This window comes from Halyomorpha halys, unplaced genomic scaffold (genome assembly GCF_000696795.3).
Source record: "Halyomorpha halys isolate HHAL.00 unplaced genomic scaffold, Hhal_1.1 Scaffold45.1, whole genome shotgun sequence".
Lineage (NCBI taxonomy): Eukaryota > Metazoa > Arthropoda > Insecta > Hemiptera > Pentatomidae > Halyomorpha > Halyomorpha halys.
In genome coordinates this window covers 1,210,811-1,227,934 of record NW_027113993.1, presented here as the reverse complement: position 1 = coordinate 1,227,934, position 17,124 = coordinate 1,210,811, and the positions used below count along the sequence as shown (strand labels likewise).

At 33.1% G+C, this 17,124-nt stretch overlaps 1 protein-coding gene across 1 annotated transcript in view; it reads left to right on the top strand.

The window, feature by feature from the left end:
* LOC112211750 (probable inactive protein kinase DDB_G0270444) overlaps positions 1–16,907 on the top strand; it is a gene marked incomplete at its 3' end in the record, with an annotated part of 43,886 nt that extends 26,979 nt beyond the window's left edge. Inside the window, 7 exon segments of the mRNA XM_067051213.1 lie at positions 3,629–3,770; positions 4,078–4,187; positions 5,883–5,941; positions 7,587–7,664; positions 14,545–14,661; positions 15,068–15,166; positions 16,824–16,907. Coding sequence (XP_066907314.1) covers positions 3,629–3,770; positions 4,078–4,187; positions 5,883–5,941; positions 7,587–7,664; positions 14,545–14,661; positions 15,068–15,166; positions 16,824–16,907 — 689 coding nt within the window.
* Positions 16,908–17,124: the final 217 nt, after the last annotated feature.

The window sequence follows — 17,124 nt, the reverse complement described above, 5'->3', positions numbered from 1 at the left end:
TAGAATATGAAGTACGAGGTTCTTTTATAATCTATATTATAGATTATAGTTAACAAAACGACTAACTTCAGTTTCAAAATTTTCCAAAAAAGCACTTTTATTCCCTAATGGTAAGGCGAAGGTCGGTTCCTATACAGACTTATCATTTCCTTCGTTTCCTCCTCCATAGGTAAGGTTAAGGGCGTATTAATCCTTCCTTTATCCAAATTAGAACTTGCTTACACAGGTAAATGAAATACACTCATACTGTTTCGTGTAACCTTAGGTAACCGAAAGTCTGAATTGGATTAGGGGGCTCTCATAATGTAGCCACTACCAGTGCCCATGTTGCCAATAGCAAAAGCACCTCCTCCAGCGCACTCTGTGGAAGAGAAGCAGCCTGGTCATCAGAGAGCCATTTTTGTTTTTGCCAACAGAAGTACTCTTTTTCTTCACTGTTGTCATCTTTAGTGAAAATGAGTGAGTAGAGAGACTCTGAAGTGCCTTTGTTTCGTCACCTTAGAGGGTGGAGTTTTCATCCTGCAAGGATTTACGGTAAATACCTATAAAACTCACCAATGTTCCTTTCAATTCACCTCCTATCCAGCACACCTTATCTATTGAACATGTATTGTTGGGACCTTCTGATGAAGAGTACTTTACCTCTTTAATTGGTGCCAGAACTAATTATACACAGCAATACTTCAACACTGTTAATATTATGAATTTTATGCCATTTGTACTTCTTTTTCTAACAGTATACTCCTAAATAGAAGTAGTTTTCAATGGAATTAGATGGAATTCAATGGAAATAGATTTCAAAAAAATACAAGTATCATGTAAATGACCAATGTGAACTATTTTAGAATGTTAGATGTGTGAGTAGCTTTGTGCTCTAACTGGAACATAAAATTTATTTAATTGAGCTATATGAAAAAAAAAAAAAATTCTGTTGCAAAAGCATTCATGGAAAAAAGGCACAAAGCAAATATCTTCCAAAAGAACTTCAAGCAAGATATAATTTTAGATAAAACAAAAACATCAAAGTGTCATAATGGGAACCAAGATATCCTGACAAAAAAATAAATAAAAAAGTGAGTTTTTTCTGTGAAATAAATAGACAAAAATAGAAGTGTGTTGGGTAATAATAGCTTCTGTGGGAAACACAAAATAGTTTTTTTCCCTCCATGTTATTCACAAAGTGAAAATATTAATAATTAATTTTTTATTGCTAAATTCGTATTTACACTTATTTTTGTTTAAGTAAAAAGGTTTGTCTTATTTGTATCATGTTTCCCTAGTAATATTATATTTTATTATTTAGTTTTATATGTTACATTGTAATATGTTGTATTATTATTTTTAATTTAAAATATTATATTAGTACAAGTTTTGGTATTAGTCAATTTTGTGGTAACCATTGTTTTAAGGGTAAATAAAACCAATGTAATTAACTTATAACTATTTGAGACTGAAAAATAAAGTGTTTAAATAAATATGGTATTAAAATTTTACTTTGGTATTATATCTGTTTATTGATTATGGTAATTTAGTGAGAGTTAAATATTACTTATTGTTGCGGCCAAAACATCGTTTAATGAAATGAAAATCGACTGTATAACATATTTTTTTATTGTTTAAAAAGGCATATGTTTTTCTTTTGTTTTTATACTGTAAAAAAATAAAATATACACTTTGTGACTCTCTTGGTGTGCACACACATATTGTCTCCTCACTACACACACATAGTTGCCAGCATTCTGGCCATCTTCGCCTGCTTCGTCATTTTAGCCATGGTGGGCGGACTTCTTCGACTCGACAAGGCCAGACATACGTTGATCTACTTCCACGAGAACATCCACTCAGAATAGCAACCACAGCCGGGGCCCCATCAATCACCGGTGATATAAGACTTTTTTTTCTTTTGTTCAATTAATTTTATTTTGAAATAGTGTTAAGCTTTCTTTTTTTTCTAGTTTGTATATTTTTTGTTCCTTTTATTATGTTCACTTATTTAAAAATACAAAAATAACAAAATTCGACTATTCTTTTCTTTTCACGATTGGGCTAGTAAAGGTTCCTTTCGAACCCCTACCCGCTGTAACACTTATGGATAAAAAAGTGATTTAGTGCTGGTTATGGGATGAATGAGAACAAGTGGACTGTAATGGAATTTGAATTATGAATTAGTGAACTGTATGAATTTATATAATTAAAAAAGGCACAGTATTAACTTGACATTTAATTTTTAATAAAGATTTAATAAAACAATCAAACTAAATGCAAAAAATAGAAATTAAACTGAATATAAAAAAAAATTAATTCAACAAAACTAAACATTTTTGTTTCTCTTTTGAAATTTAATGCATTTTTCTGTTGGGATAAATAATGTTAAGTAATTGTCTCTGTTTCGCATTGCAGACTTAATTGTTTTATGGTTGCTTATTGCTTCAGTTTTCTTTCTTGATTAATTGACATATATTCCTCATTTCTTCCCCTCCTTCCTGCTTGGCTCAGGTAGAGTCTGATATTACTCACTAATTCTACTCACGAGTGCAAATTAATGAGATTAGATAGTTTCTTTATACTTAGAGTGCCCTTATATCTCTAACTGCAGTCAAGCAGGACAACCTAAATCTTCATTTATTTGATGTGGTGACAGTATAATTGGTTTATATGGTGAATATTTATTTTGAAGTCATTTTAATTATGATTAAGGGTGTGATCCTAAAACAATATCTTAACATGTTAGAGTGTTTAGCTCTCTAAATAATCAGATAATATCTCATCAGATCAGATCAAACCTTAGTAAGATTTGAACTTACTATTAGAGGTAGAGGGTAAATAATATTTTTTGTTGCAAACTTCTTAACTTTGTCTCTTGCAAAAGTGTGAAAGAAATATTAAAATACAACAATTTATTAAATTTATTGAAATTAAGTCCGCTGTTGCCATACATGTAAATATATGATCAGCGCTTATCTCACCATCTCCACACAGGATGCAGTCGGAAAACTCAAAAAACTCCTATCCTCTTCAGGTGGAGCTGTAGATAGTCTTGTTCAGTGGTCAACCTGAAGTATTAATAACAATTCATTAAAATTAACATCCTGCTTACTCTTCACCTTGTATTCAATCCTAAGTTATTATAAAATAAATATTGAAAATACAAAGACTGATTTTATGTAGTTATTTCATCTGAAAGAATAACTGAAATGCTCATATATTAATGAATTATTTTGGGACTTTAGTAGACAGTCAGAAAATTATTTACCTCTATGGCTTTTCTCCTATTCATGAAGTACTGTTATATTTATTTGATTACCTTTCATTTCATCAAAGTGTCAATTTTTGTAAATTTAATGGACCTGTTATTTCTTTAATTGTACCTTTCATTTAGTGAAGACCAATTTTCTCATTTCAAAATCACAACCCTTATCAATTTTAATCAGTGTTTGACAAATAAATTTATAGCAAATCTTTGCGAAATTAGAATGCATCTTCTTTTTTTTGTGCTATCATGAGCTTAAATTCCTTATAGACAAATTTAGTTTAAATTCTGCAGCCTGTCAATACTGCAGACAGTCAAATATTGTAATTAAACTTTAACATCTAAAATGTTTGTAAGTGTAATAGCTCAACTTTTTAGGTAATGTTCCTTCCCATGAATCTTGGAGACATGATTGGCTTTGGAAGGAATTCCAAATGTCACCATCTGAAGTAAAAGCAGTTACACGTACTGAGAAGAAATCTTATGTCAAGGGAGAAGAGTTATTGTTTCAGCCTAGGAGGTGAGATGGTTTATGTTGCTTGAGAAAAATTAGATATAGTTGCTTTAATGATGTTTATTAATTATGTTATTCTCAAAGGATTCATATGTCGTCACTGAAGGGCTGGTCACATAAACAAACTAAATTAAGAATAAACCAGAAATATAATTATGAAATCTTATCATTTTCTTTTCTTGGGGTTCTCTGAATGTTACAATTTCTAGATATTCAACCTTTTGGACTTTCAATGACAATATTGTATATAAAAATAAAAAGTATGATTTTATGTATGATGAGCCCAGAATGATTTTTTTTTAAATTTAAATAGGTCAATTGAAATTGATCACATCAAATTCATGAAAGCATTTAAAGGAGAACTGGCAGATTATGATGATAGATCAGATACATCTAGTATTGGGGACACAACTCCATCAGAAGGTATTTATTATTTAGAGTGTTTTATACTGAACATATTTCAGCAAAATTCAATTCTATAATTATTTTGGTTTAGTAAAAACAACTATATGGATTTTCAGAAGCAGATTAAAGTGTAAGATAGTTTTGAATATCAATCAAAACTTCCGTGGACTCTCCAAGTGGCTGACACAGTAATTTAATTTTCAAATTTTCCAACAATGGCTTGTAAGAAGAAGTAGCCACCAGATCTCCACACATTACTGGATTTCCCAGTAGTCCACAGCAATATAAATTTTTTTGATTCACTACAATTCTTGACCAATCTCTTCTTCCAAAAACTGACACCAGCACCACCTACAATGTGATAGCAGAAGGTAGTGGAGAGGGATCAGTAATCAGTAAAGCAAGTGAAAAAGCATATGAAATTAGGTGTTTAGTTTTTCTTTAGTGTTGAGATATTTTTTAAATGATAAAAAACAGAAAATAAAGTATTTATCATTTTGTAGCTATTTTGTTTTGGGGTTAGAGAGAAAAAAAAAAGGCAGGGTTGCATTCGACCCAACCTTTTCCCTGGAAGAGATCAAGGTCTTGCACTGGTAGTGGTAAACCTCTCATGGTAGTTCAGCACGATAACCGTTTCTATTTTATTTATGAGATTTTTCTTTTCATATCTTAGTCTAGATCTTCACTTCCTGCTCACCCCTCGCTTCATAGACCCTCTTTCCGACAATCTTAATCTGCTGGCTCACTCCTGCAACTAAAATTGATTCGCTTGCAAACAGGCCCGATGTGATAAACTCATCGTAAAGAAGTACTATGTGATCCTAAGAGAAGGGAGACCTACTATTTGACAAGGAAAGAGGTGGCATGAGTATCCTTCATAAAGTTCTAGTCTGCCAGACTCATCCCTGGAACTAGAACTGTTTCTCACTCTCCTTTCTACTATACTTATTTTTGTCAGTGATCAGGACTGATCCCCTGGCATGGTAGTTCCTTACTCATTTCCTAAGATCTCACAAATTTATGAACATGATTTAAAAGAGCCTTCTGTGAAGTAGTCAACAGGCCAATGAAGCACTGCTCATACAAAAGTCAATGAGTTTAGCCAGAAATTTCTTGAGGAGAGAGGTATAAGAAAATAAACTTGTTTGTTAATGATGGGAAATTGGTTGTTAGTAAATATATTTCATCCAGCAGTAGTTGACTAAATGGATGTGCTGTGCCATAAGCAAACTTTTGAATGTGAATTTTAGACATGGACATTTTATTATTTTCACTGCATGATATAACTCAGGTAGGAGAAGTACTTCACCCTGCCTAAGCTTCATTCTTATTGTCTATCTTTAACATTATTAAATATATTATTATAATATTATTATATCTGTAACATCTTTAAAACATAAAATCAAACAAAAACACTATGTTTGACTCAAATGTTTATTTAATCACAAAAAGTGTTTACACCAAATATATATAACAAAAGAGAGATCTTTTCACATGTGTGTATCTGTCGCTATAAGTAGATAATCCTTACACTCTGATCTGATACATTCAAATTGATATCCAATATACCACAATAACACATTCAGGAGCTCACTGCCTGACCCATTGCACTTTAGGAGCCATAATTTAAGCCTAAATATAATTTAATCATTAGACATTACCAGCTAATATTGAAATATGTCTAATGTAATATTATTAAACATAAAATTTCAGAAGAAACGGAAGGAAAACAGTCAGAGCTAGAAGAAGAAAAAGCTGTTGAAGAACCAAAGGTGTACTTTTACTATTAATTAATTTGTGCAGTCAATTAATTGTAAAAATGCATTTGATTAATTTATTTTTGTAAGAAATTACTACAAATAATGATCAACAACACAAATCACCTTAATGATTAATTAATGTCAAATTTAATCAAAAAATTATTTTTTAATGAATGTTATTTAAATTCATTTGAATACAAACAATGATTATGACCACAAAAATAATATTATCCTAAAATATTATTGTAATTGCGTGGGGATAAAATCACAATACCCCTAAAATGGCTAGGAAACAATAATTATCTACAAAATGAGCCATACTGAAAAGAGTTTAGTCTGCTGAATACTGAAAAAATAAACAACAGAATAACATAAAAAATATAACTTTACTAACTAAGTTTCTCCAGGAACACTATTTTGAGAATTCTTTATTCATGATGCAACTTAAAGCAAAGAGAATGAAAAAGGTGAAGGTACAAAATAAAGAGTGTGAACCTATATAGACAAGTTCAGTTATACCTGAAATAGAAAAAAACAAAACAAAAATACATGATTCACTATCTGAAAATGTGTAAATCATACATCTGGTCCATTTTCAACCTGCAACATGAGCATTAGTCAGTAAAAAAAAGAAAGAACAACTCCTCTCCTTTTATTCTAGTGTGGAGGCTATATTTTACCTATAAAATAGATTTATAAGTAGTAAATGAAAAAAATTAAAAAATATCGTTTTTTTCAGTTCTTCACTGTGTCCAACTGTCTAGGTTAGGAAGTTTAAAAAGTTGTTTTCGATCTACAATTGATATTTTGTTTTAATTTACTAACTGATTTAGTCAGTTATTTGATAAGGATTCCATTACAACAATACGCCTCTTTAGTTATTTTAGTCAATAAAAAGAAATAAGATAAAAACTTTACATCCAGATGTTTTTCCTTCACTCTCTCATTTTTACTGCTTTTTTCATCATTTTTTAAAACCATAATTAAAGGTTGTCCTTCATGTTACACTAGTGAAGGTACTATACCCCTAATCTGGTATGAATTCTTGCAGCTTGAAATTATCACTTTATTATTCAGATTTTAGGAGGTGAAATTTGTGCATCTTCAGTTAATGACCCATAGGGGAATGAATAAAACATGACACATTGAACAAAAGTTTGCAATAATTATGGATTGTAAAGAAATAACAAAATAAAAATTGCTATTAAATAAAAAGAAAAAAGTTTTTGAAATAATAAAAAATTAAATGGCATATTTCTCTTATGAAAAAATAAATGTATTTATACCAAAAAAAAATTAAATTAAAAAGCAAAACCTTAAAGAGTTTGACTCCTAGATACCTATTGGAAGATTCAAAGTTAACTGTTGCTGACTAACTTAAGCTGATAAAATTTCAACAACAGCAATGCTTAATATAATCCTGTAGTATAACAGGTTTTTGGTCCCTCAGTTCTAAAAATACTTTATGAGTCTGTGAATTAAATCTATAAAATAAAATTAATCTAGATGTTCATAATTTTATACTAATTAGAAAATTTGAAATATATTATATGCTTCTTGGATATTTAATTTTTATTTGTTTGTACTATTATTATTTTGTTTTCAGTGGTTGTATAACTATATAAACTTTTATTATTCATTTTAATCAATTTAACAGGATTTTCTCCCATGCTGTCCTAGAAGGGTAGAAGTAGAGGAGGAAGTGGAAGAAGAAATATTGGAAGAATCTCAAAAGGTTGTATTTTTTTTTTTTTTTGTTGGACAAATGGGCTTTTGACAATTGATAAATAAATAAGATAAGATAGAGATTAAAATTTAACTCCTTGCCACATAAGTAGATGGGTCATTCTCAAATTTTGGTGCTGTTCCAGTTATAGTTACTTTTAAAGAATTTTGTTTTCCAAATGAACTGAGAAACATGATCACTCGAAATACAAATTAAGTAATCAATTTCAAAAATTAGTTCACAACTACTGATGCTCTGTTTCACCTCTTAATTGATGTATTCAGGGCAGATTTATCTCTTATAAGAATAATTAAAACAAAGATTTTCTTGATAATAAATTTATTTAAAAAAAAATAACTGAATAAAAAAACACTACAGTTATAACCCTATCTCATACTGTTTCTTCTAAGAAATGGGATGTTATTGCATATCTTCATAAACGTATTAGTGGAGTGTTAGTGATGTTTATAAAAAATACCGAAATTTGGTATAGAAGTTAGGTGCCTTCCGCACCTGAACGAAACGTGAAACTCTTCTGAAAATACATTAATATAATTTCTTTATATTTACACTTACAGATGCAAGAGCTTTCTGTATGGTGACATTCTCAATTAAATAGGGTTGAATATATTTGCCAAGAGCCGTAATGTTTAGTGGAAGGTAACCAACTTATATACCAAGTTTAAATATTTTATATAGACATCCCTAACAATTCTCTTATATGTTTTAAGGATATACAGTGGTGGCAAAAAGTATTTGCACACCCAGTTTTTATAAAACTATTGATCATAAGAGAAATAATAATCCACTGAACTTCACGTTAGTAAAAAGTATATTTAAAACTAAAACAATTCTATATGTGCACAATAATTAACTTTTAAATTAATGGAGAAAAATTAAAAAAAATAACGAAATCCTCAGGCAAAAAGTATTTGCACACTTCCGATTATTTTAAGATAAATTCAAATTTAATATTTCATAAAAAGTCCATTGGCATCAATAATTGCCAGTAGACATCTGGGCATGGAGTGGATCAAGTTTTTAAACAAATCAAGACTGATTATTTCCCATTCTTGGACCAGTACAGTTTCAAATGGTGTCTTCCAGTAATGTGATGCTTTCTCACATTGTGATGCAAGATGTACCATAAATTTTCTATAATATTTATGCCAGGTGATTGAGGAGGGGTGTACAGCTGTCTTCACACATTAAACATCAACCATTCCTTGGTTTTGGTGGCATTGTGTTTTGGATCGTTGTCCTGCTGGAACACATATCGATCCTGGATATTCATTTTTTTGGCACTTGCATGCAGGTTATGGCACAAAATGTTCAGATAACCCTCAGTATTTAAAATTCTGCCAGTGGAAACAAGATTTCCCACACCGTGGTATGAGACACACCCCCATACCATAACATGTTTACCACCATATTTTACTGTAACAGAAACATTTTGCTTTTTCAATTCAACCTAATGCCGCCTCCAGATACTCTTCCACCCATCAGACCCTAACAAATTGAACTTGCTTTCATCAGAGAATATGAAATCCTCCCAAAAGCTAAGCGGTTTATATAAATATTCTCTGGCAAAAACAATACCCTCTTTATGGTTGATTTCATTTATATAAGGTTTCTTTTAAGGTATTCTACCAAGCAGGTCTTCAGAATTCCGGCTGTATGTGATAGTCCTGTCACTAATCTGAACACTAGTACTTATATGGACCATATTAGCGAGGTCTTGAGAACTTACTGAGGGATGCTTCATAGCTTTATTTTTTATTTTTCTCCTCATCCTGGAATTCAACTTTTTTCATATTGTAACGAGATTATATCCTTGGGGAGAGAAAAGATAGATAACTGATCGATTTGATCGGTCTGTTCTCTGGATATGAGTGTAAAACAAAAAAAGAACAGGTGTGGTTATTGTGGATTTGGTGTGCATATTGTTGACTTGGTGTGTATATTGTTGGTTACTTTTGTACTAAAATAAAATTGTTTTTCTTTGTTTTTAGTTCATTGCATTTTTTCTTCTTGGCCCAGGTATTACGCAACAATTAGTGTCAGAAGTGGGATTTGAAACGGGTAACAGAAAAACAAAACCAAAACAATAAAAGGTTTTTTTTTTGTAATTTATAGGAGATATTAAGTGAAGTGTTAGTGATTAGAAAAAAAAAGAAAATATGTGTGTTAGTTATTAGAAACAGGAGATTTATACCAATTTTATTACGAAGAGAGCAAAAATGGAAGACCTGTTCTGTCTTATAAAAGTGATATAGGGCCATTGCTCTCTGGGGGTTTAGCGGTGCGGGTCCGGCGGGGAAGGATTGTCTTTTTTAGTGTTGTGATCTCCTCTTGTGAGATTGTGACATTAATTAAAGAAATAAAATCCTCAATGGACGAAATGAAGGCTGGCAAGGATGAAGTTAAGGAAACTCACAACCAAGTTTCAAAATCTGGGAAGATATTTGGAAAATACAAAAATACAGGTAGGTAATCTGGTAAAATATCTTGATAATCTGGACTCAAAATTAATAAATCAGACAAAAACTATAGACGGCCGCCTTGAAGAAAATAGGGATGAAGTAGAATGTTATATCAAAATGCTTGAAGGTGAAGTGGATGCCTTGAGACAAGAAATCAAGGTTCTTAAAATCGCAGACTCCTCAAGAACCCTAACTAGGATCAAGCCTCAAACATTCGATGGGAAGTCATCCTGGGTAACATATTTGCGGCAGTTTAAAGTAGCTTCCTCAACAAATGTTTGGAGTGACTAGGAAAAATTGAATTTCCTGATCGTTTCATTGTGAGAAGCTCTAGATGTTTTGCAGGGCCTACCTGAGGAACAGCAGAACGACTTCAACTTGTGCCACCAACTCGAGAGAAGATTTGGTGACCATCACCTGGAGCAACTGTACAGAACGCAGTTCAGGACAAGGAAAGAAGATCCCGGGAAATCGCTGCAACAGTTTAGTGCCTAGATTTCTCGACTGGTTAGGCTGGCGTATACTACGGTTCCAGAGGATGTCCAGAAAGACATAGTTGTTAATGTTTTTACTGATGGAGTCCGTGATCTTGATCTTTATCAAAGCCTGAATATATTGAAACCGAAAACCATGGGTGAAACTTTAGCGAAACCTCTTGATTCTGAAGCGGTCAAGAAAAGCTTGCAAAAGGGTCGACCACAACTGTGGCAGACTCAATTTTGGCAGGAGCAGGAACATCAGGTAGAAAACAACACCAATAGCTTAGAAGATAAGCTTGATAGATTAATAAAGAAGCTGGAGGCCATGAAGAGCCAGCAAAATGTCCCACCACTCAGGAGGCCACGAAGGTGCTACAATTGTGACAAACCTGGCCATTTCAAGAAGGATTGTAAGGTTACCCCATGGTGGGGCGATCCGATACCAAAGAACTAGGGGAACATACAGAAGCCAGTTTTCAGGGGCAGAATCTGACTCCATCATCTTTTGCCCCAAAGATCAAGTTGAATACTTCATAACTTCAATGTGGAGAAAACAGCCTGATTATTGAAGGTAAAGTTTTAGGAATATCCTGCCGAATGGTTATTGATACCAGTGCCAGCCATACAATTATTAGAGCTGACCTTGCACTGAATTTTAGAGTAGAAACGCCGAATAAAGAGTACTTACTCTCCACAGCTAATGGCGAGGTTATGAACGTTTCTGGAGCAGTAGTAGTAGATATTGAAGTCAGAAACTCCAAATTCGTTTAGAAAACATTTGTGGCAGATAGGGTGGACACTTTTTTTGACTACGACAAAGAAAATACCGGCTAGACTGTTGAACACGTTAGGGTTTGACCGGAAATTAAAGAAGGGGACTGTGGTAAGACTTCTTTGTGAAGAAGTTAAGATGGTAACAAGGCTGGACAACAACCATGATCAACTAAATGCTCAACAGCCGCAGGGCTGGGAAAAATTCATTGATAAAACTGTGGAACCATTATCAAAGGAACAGATAAAAGAAACAAAGGTACTGCTAAATAAATTCCAAATGGCCTTTTTGTGCTCAGGCAATTATGTGGGGTGGATAAATGTGTATAAAAAAAATTAATAAAATTAATACTGCAAGCAGCCATCTAGGAGGGTTCCTCTTGCAAAACAACAGAAGGTCGACAGGATGCTGAAAGAAATGGAAACTCAGGGAAGCTTCCAGTTGCCCCTGGGCATCTCCAGTTGTTTTGGTAGCGAAAAAGGATGGATCCACCTGATTCTGCATCGACTACAGGAAGCTCAATGAGTCCACGAAGAAGGACAGCTATCCCTTGCCCCGCATTGACGACACTCTGGTCTCTTTTGTCGGATCAAAATGGTTTTCCACATTGGATTTGAAAAGTAGGTATTGGCAAGTGGGTATACACTGAGAAGACAGCTTTTTTGGTAGGAACGGGTTTGTGGCAATTCAACGTCATGCTATTTGAACAAGCCTGCGGACAAATGGACATCTTCTGAAATTAGGGAAGACCAGCTCAAGGACGAAGATATTGGACCGGTTTTGAGGTTCAAGGAAGGAGGATGCCGCCCAGAGTGGAAAGATATTTCGGAGAAAAGCCAAGCTTTAAAGTCTTAAAGGACCTGAGACTAGGGCTCGGAGATCCATGAAGCAGTATAACGTAGGTGCTCCTTTCAAGAGGATTTCGATCAACATAACAGGACCCTTCCCACAGTCTAAGAGGGCAAACCGGTATATACTGGTTGCTGGAGACTACTTTGGCAAGTGGACAGAAGCCTATGCTCTACCAAATCATGAAGCATTAACGGTTGTCAAAGCCCTCATGGAGAGCATGTTCAGTCAGTTTGGAATTCCTTTCAAATTACATTCAGACCAGGGACGCAATTTTGTATCACAAGTCTTCAAGAAGGTCTGTGACTTACTGGGATTAAAAAGATGTGGACGACACCACTACACTCCCAGTCGGATGGTATGGTCGAGAGATTTAATAGAACATTGATGAGTCATCTAAGGATACTTGCCAATGAACAACAAAATGACTGGGATGAACAGTTACTGTTGATTCTGATGGTGTACCGATCTGCCATCCATGAAACGACTGGCTGGATTCCTGCTAGTGTTTTATTCGGAAGAGAGGTTCGTCTACCTAGCGATCTACTCTTTGGAAACCCAGAGGAACAGTCAGATATCAATGACTACACTGATGAGCTATGAAACAGGCTTAAAACCATTTTTTCTCAGGTGCGAGATAAGATCCACGTGGAAAGCGACCGAATGAAGACATGCTATAATATGTATTTGGCAGGAAGGACATTCAAAGAGGGAAAAAAGTTCTGGTTCTACAATCCTACCCGAAAGAAAGGAATATCTCCAAAGCTCTAGAAAAATTGGGAAGGTCCTTACTCCACACTGACCAAGATCAATGACCGTGTCTATTGCATACAACGTACACTAAGGTCAAAGATGAAGATTGTTCACCTTGATCGACTTCTGCCCTATGCAGTGTTACGAGGAAAGCACTGTTCAGGACGAACAGTTATAAGAAGGGGGCAGTGTAACGATGTTTTTCTGGAGAAGAGTGCAAACGGTAGAAAGAACATATGTGATTATTGTGGACTTGGTGGGAATATTGCTGGTTACTTTTGTAAATAAAATTGTTTTTGGTTCATTGTATTTTTTCCTCTTGGCCCAGATATCATGCAACAATATCTTAATGAGTATTCACACTTTGGTGGTTCCACGTCTCCGAGAATACTAATCAATTCAGAAGTGTAAACAATGTGTAGGTAAAGGGATGAGAAGACTCTAATAATTACTGGTTTATTTCACTCACATACATAAAATGTGCACATGGTCCTATTAACCTACTAAACTGTTACAAAGAGCTCTCATAAGAGCTGACTTGATTGTCAGTGCTGACTTGAATCAGCAATAATCGATACCTGAAGTCCCTACAAATGAGTAGTTAGGTTAGGTTTGAAAATCTTACTCATCTATTTATTTATAGTTTGGTTCGAAGTTTAATAACATAGATTATGAAAGATGTGCATCCTCATTCACTTTACGAATTGATATAATGTTGGAACAACTAATTGAAACATATGTTGCCATTTTAATGTTCATTCTACCAATTGTACATTTGTAATCTCCTTTGTCATGTTCATATTGATATAATAGAGTAAAGTTGTTTTTCTTTTCACTTAATTTATTTGTACTATGTCTAAATAATGTTCTGCTCCATAATCTCTTATCCCCTGTGGCAAAGATCGATTAAGATATCTTAAGTTTATTGTATTTTTTGAGCATGTATAACTTGATGACAGTAATCTACTTGAAGCTATAATATGATAAAAAAATAATATGATTAAACCATATATAATGTCAAAAGCATTTTTAGAACTTCCTGATGACTTTAATTATAAAACAACTGTCAATTATGTGTGTTAAAGGGAAAAAAATGTCTACATAGTCTTCTGAAGTGTTAGTTTAAGATATAACTATACTTACCTTACTTTTAGTACAAGCTCCTTTTCCATCCTTTCCACCAGTATTACTATGGAGTAACATACTTGTGGTGTTTATTTATTGTAATAGTAAATTAAATGTTATTTACCTTAATATTTAACATCCTAATGTTAGATATTTAAAATACATTTAATATCTTAGCCATTAAAATACACTTTGTAATGGTTAATATATTCATTTTATGATTTAAACATTTAATGTCCAATTTGTACCAAAGGGATGCCTAAAATTGGCTATAAAACCTTAAGATTATTAGGAATCATCATTAGTTAATAAGACCAATTATCGCTGATTATATTCTATCAACATAAAGATCACCTTACATGACCGATATTATTGAAAGTGGTACAGGCAGGTGTAGCATAATTTTTTATTTTTTGTTTTTATTTCAGATATTAACAAAGTCCCCATCAGAACTTAGTAATGAATCACATAGTAATACTGAAGTAATTAAAAAACTAGAGGAAGAAAAATCACTAATATCAGATGAAGTGGAAATTAAGGGGAGGGTAAGTTTAGAATTTTTGTTTTTATGGCCATAATTTTTCACTGTCCTGCTGGAAACTTTAAACAGTTGGAACTGAAAATTTAAAATCAATTTTTGTAGTGAATTTGACTTTGATCAATTCTACTTTTCAAAAATATTTTATTATGTTTTTCCTAGCCTCAAAAATCTTTATAAACTCAAAATCGCCTCATGTCTGTAGCCCATAAAATCGGACTGCTTTTGAGTCATTAAAGTATTTGTTAGAAAACTTAAGTATTTAATATCTATAGTAGGTAAATAATATATTTAAAAAATAGAAAGTACATTGTAAAAGAAAATGCTTGTACAATAGAAATTTTTTTTTTTTTTAAATTTGAGGTCCAAAGAATCAATCACATATGAGAGTCCTTAAAAAAAATATTTTATAGGCATCACTTAGTGAAACAGAGCATAGTGAAGAAAATGCTCCTATTCACAGTGAAGAACAGGAAGATGTTATGAGTGACTTTGAGCCATTAATTGCAGAGGTAAGAAGGTTACAGAAGATTATTTTTATGAACCAACTGATTTTTTTTATCAATATTAAATCATATTCTACTTAACCAATGATATGGACTCATGTGTGTGATATGGGTCGAATCAAACAACTTTTGTTTTGGTAATTAAATTTAAATTTGCAATCAGAATGTATCATGAACATATTTTTAATAAAATATGAGTAATTCACTATATGTAACAATTATTCCTGTTTTGCCACATGGCATTATAAGAAGAGCTTTAGAGGTTCCCTTGAAGGCTGGTTTACAAATGGTGAATAAAATGGGGATGGACCAATTTGGCTAGTGGTTTAGATGACTTCAGGCAGCAGAGCCCGAAGCCCTTCCTTCGCCGAGTATGTCAACCAAGGGGACAGTGCTTTGCCACATCCCAGTTCTAGGTGGAGGGGTGATATTTCTGAAAAGCAGGTTGCCACAGCCTTTCAGCCAATCAAATAACTTGATATGTCTACGGCATATGAACTCTAGCTCAAAAGAGTACAGGATTTAGGATTGTGGTTCCTCTGACTATTTGCCGAAGGACAGAATTGTGGAAAATCTGCAGCTTGTTCAGTGTTGTCTTGTAGAGATGTCACATCAGTGGTGCACCATAGAGAAGAGTAAGGCAAATGATGGCCTAACATTTTTTCAACTTCAGGCACAGGGAGGGATGCTGCGATGTAAAAAAGTGCTAGAGTCTAAAGGACTTTTGCCATGCCAGGTTGAGCCTCTCCCTGATGTAATTTTAGGTCAGATGTCTATCCAGTGTCATGTCTAGGTAGAGGATGGAGTTCGAGATTCTTTGGCCTTCACCATCCATGACGAACCGCTGGGGGAGTTTGCACTTCTTGCCTTTATGGAATGATACTGTAGCGTTGGTATTTGCCAGGTTTATCCTAATGCCATCCTTCTTTAGTGCAGCTAAGATGGTGGGGAAGAGTCTGAGGGTGGGTAAGGGTCCGGATCTGCCCTTCATTGATCATGGTTTCGATGTTGGCTGCTTTGTAGCAGTACTAAGCTGCAACAATATTCTGAAGATCATAAGGATCTCTCTCTGGTAGGGATTGCTGAAAGCCTTGGGAGTTCTCCTGATATTTGATAGATAGGGCTGTCCACAGTAATGCTCTCATAATTGCCATCTAAAGTATTTGTATTCATCAAGATCTTTCTAAAATTGAGTCAGAATTGGAAAATTTAAAAAAAAATCCTTAAAAATTAAATCTATGTAAAAAACCTTTCTGTCCTCCCATATCATTTAATTGTTTTTTTTTTCCTCCGTCAAAGGAGGCATTTTTGCCATTTTGGTATCATATCATTCAATCGTGGTTTATTATAGAAATATACTGCTCAAAACTTTATTTTTAAACTTTGAGATATCGCTCCAAGTGGCCATTCAACCAACTAAAAAAAAAGTTTTACCTTGGAAGCTACTTTATTATTTGTTTGTTTTAAGTAAAATTATTACAATTATTTAATTATCTGAATATTTAATTTTGATGTATTATTTTGAAAAAATATATAACCGTTCACATTTATACTGAAGTATAAAAAAATGTAAATATACCATCAGTGAATTTATAAATTATTACTAGATAATTTAAATTTATAATTAATTAAATGATTTTTTTTTTTTTTTTTTTAATAACAGGAACAGGAAGTGGATGTAACAAGAAATATTGATAACATTGGCCCTGAGGAGTTTGAATTCTATTATGAAAATAAATTGGGAGAGGTAAGTTTTAAATTTATTGATTTTCATGTGAAGCAGATTTTTTCATTTTTTTAAATTTATTTTTTAAACAAATAAACTTTTTATTTTATCTCCAGTTATATGAATAATAATAATAGTGTAGCGAGAGGGAGCAAGTGGTTGGACCACAACTCACCAGAGCGCTCCACCTCGAGCCTCACCGAAGCTCTCAAATTTATAAATCACTTCATTTTGTAAA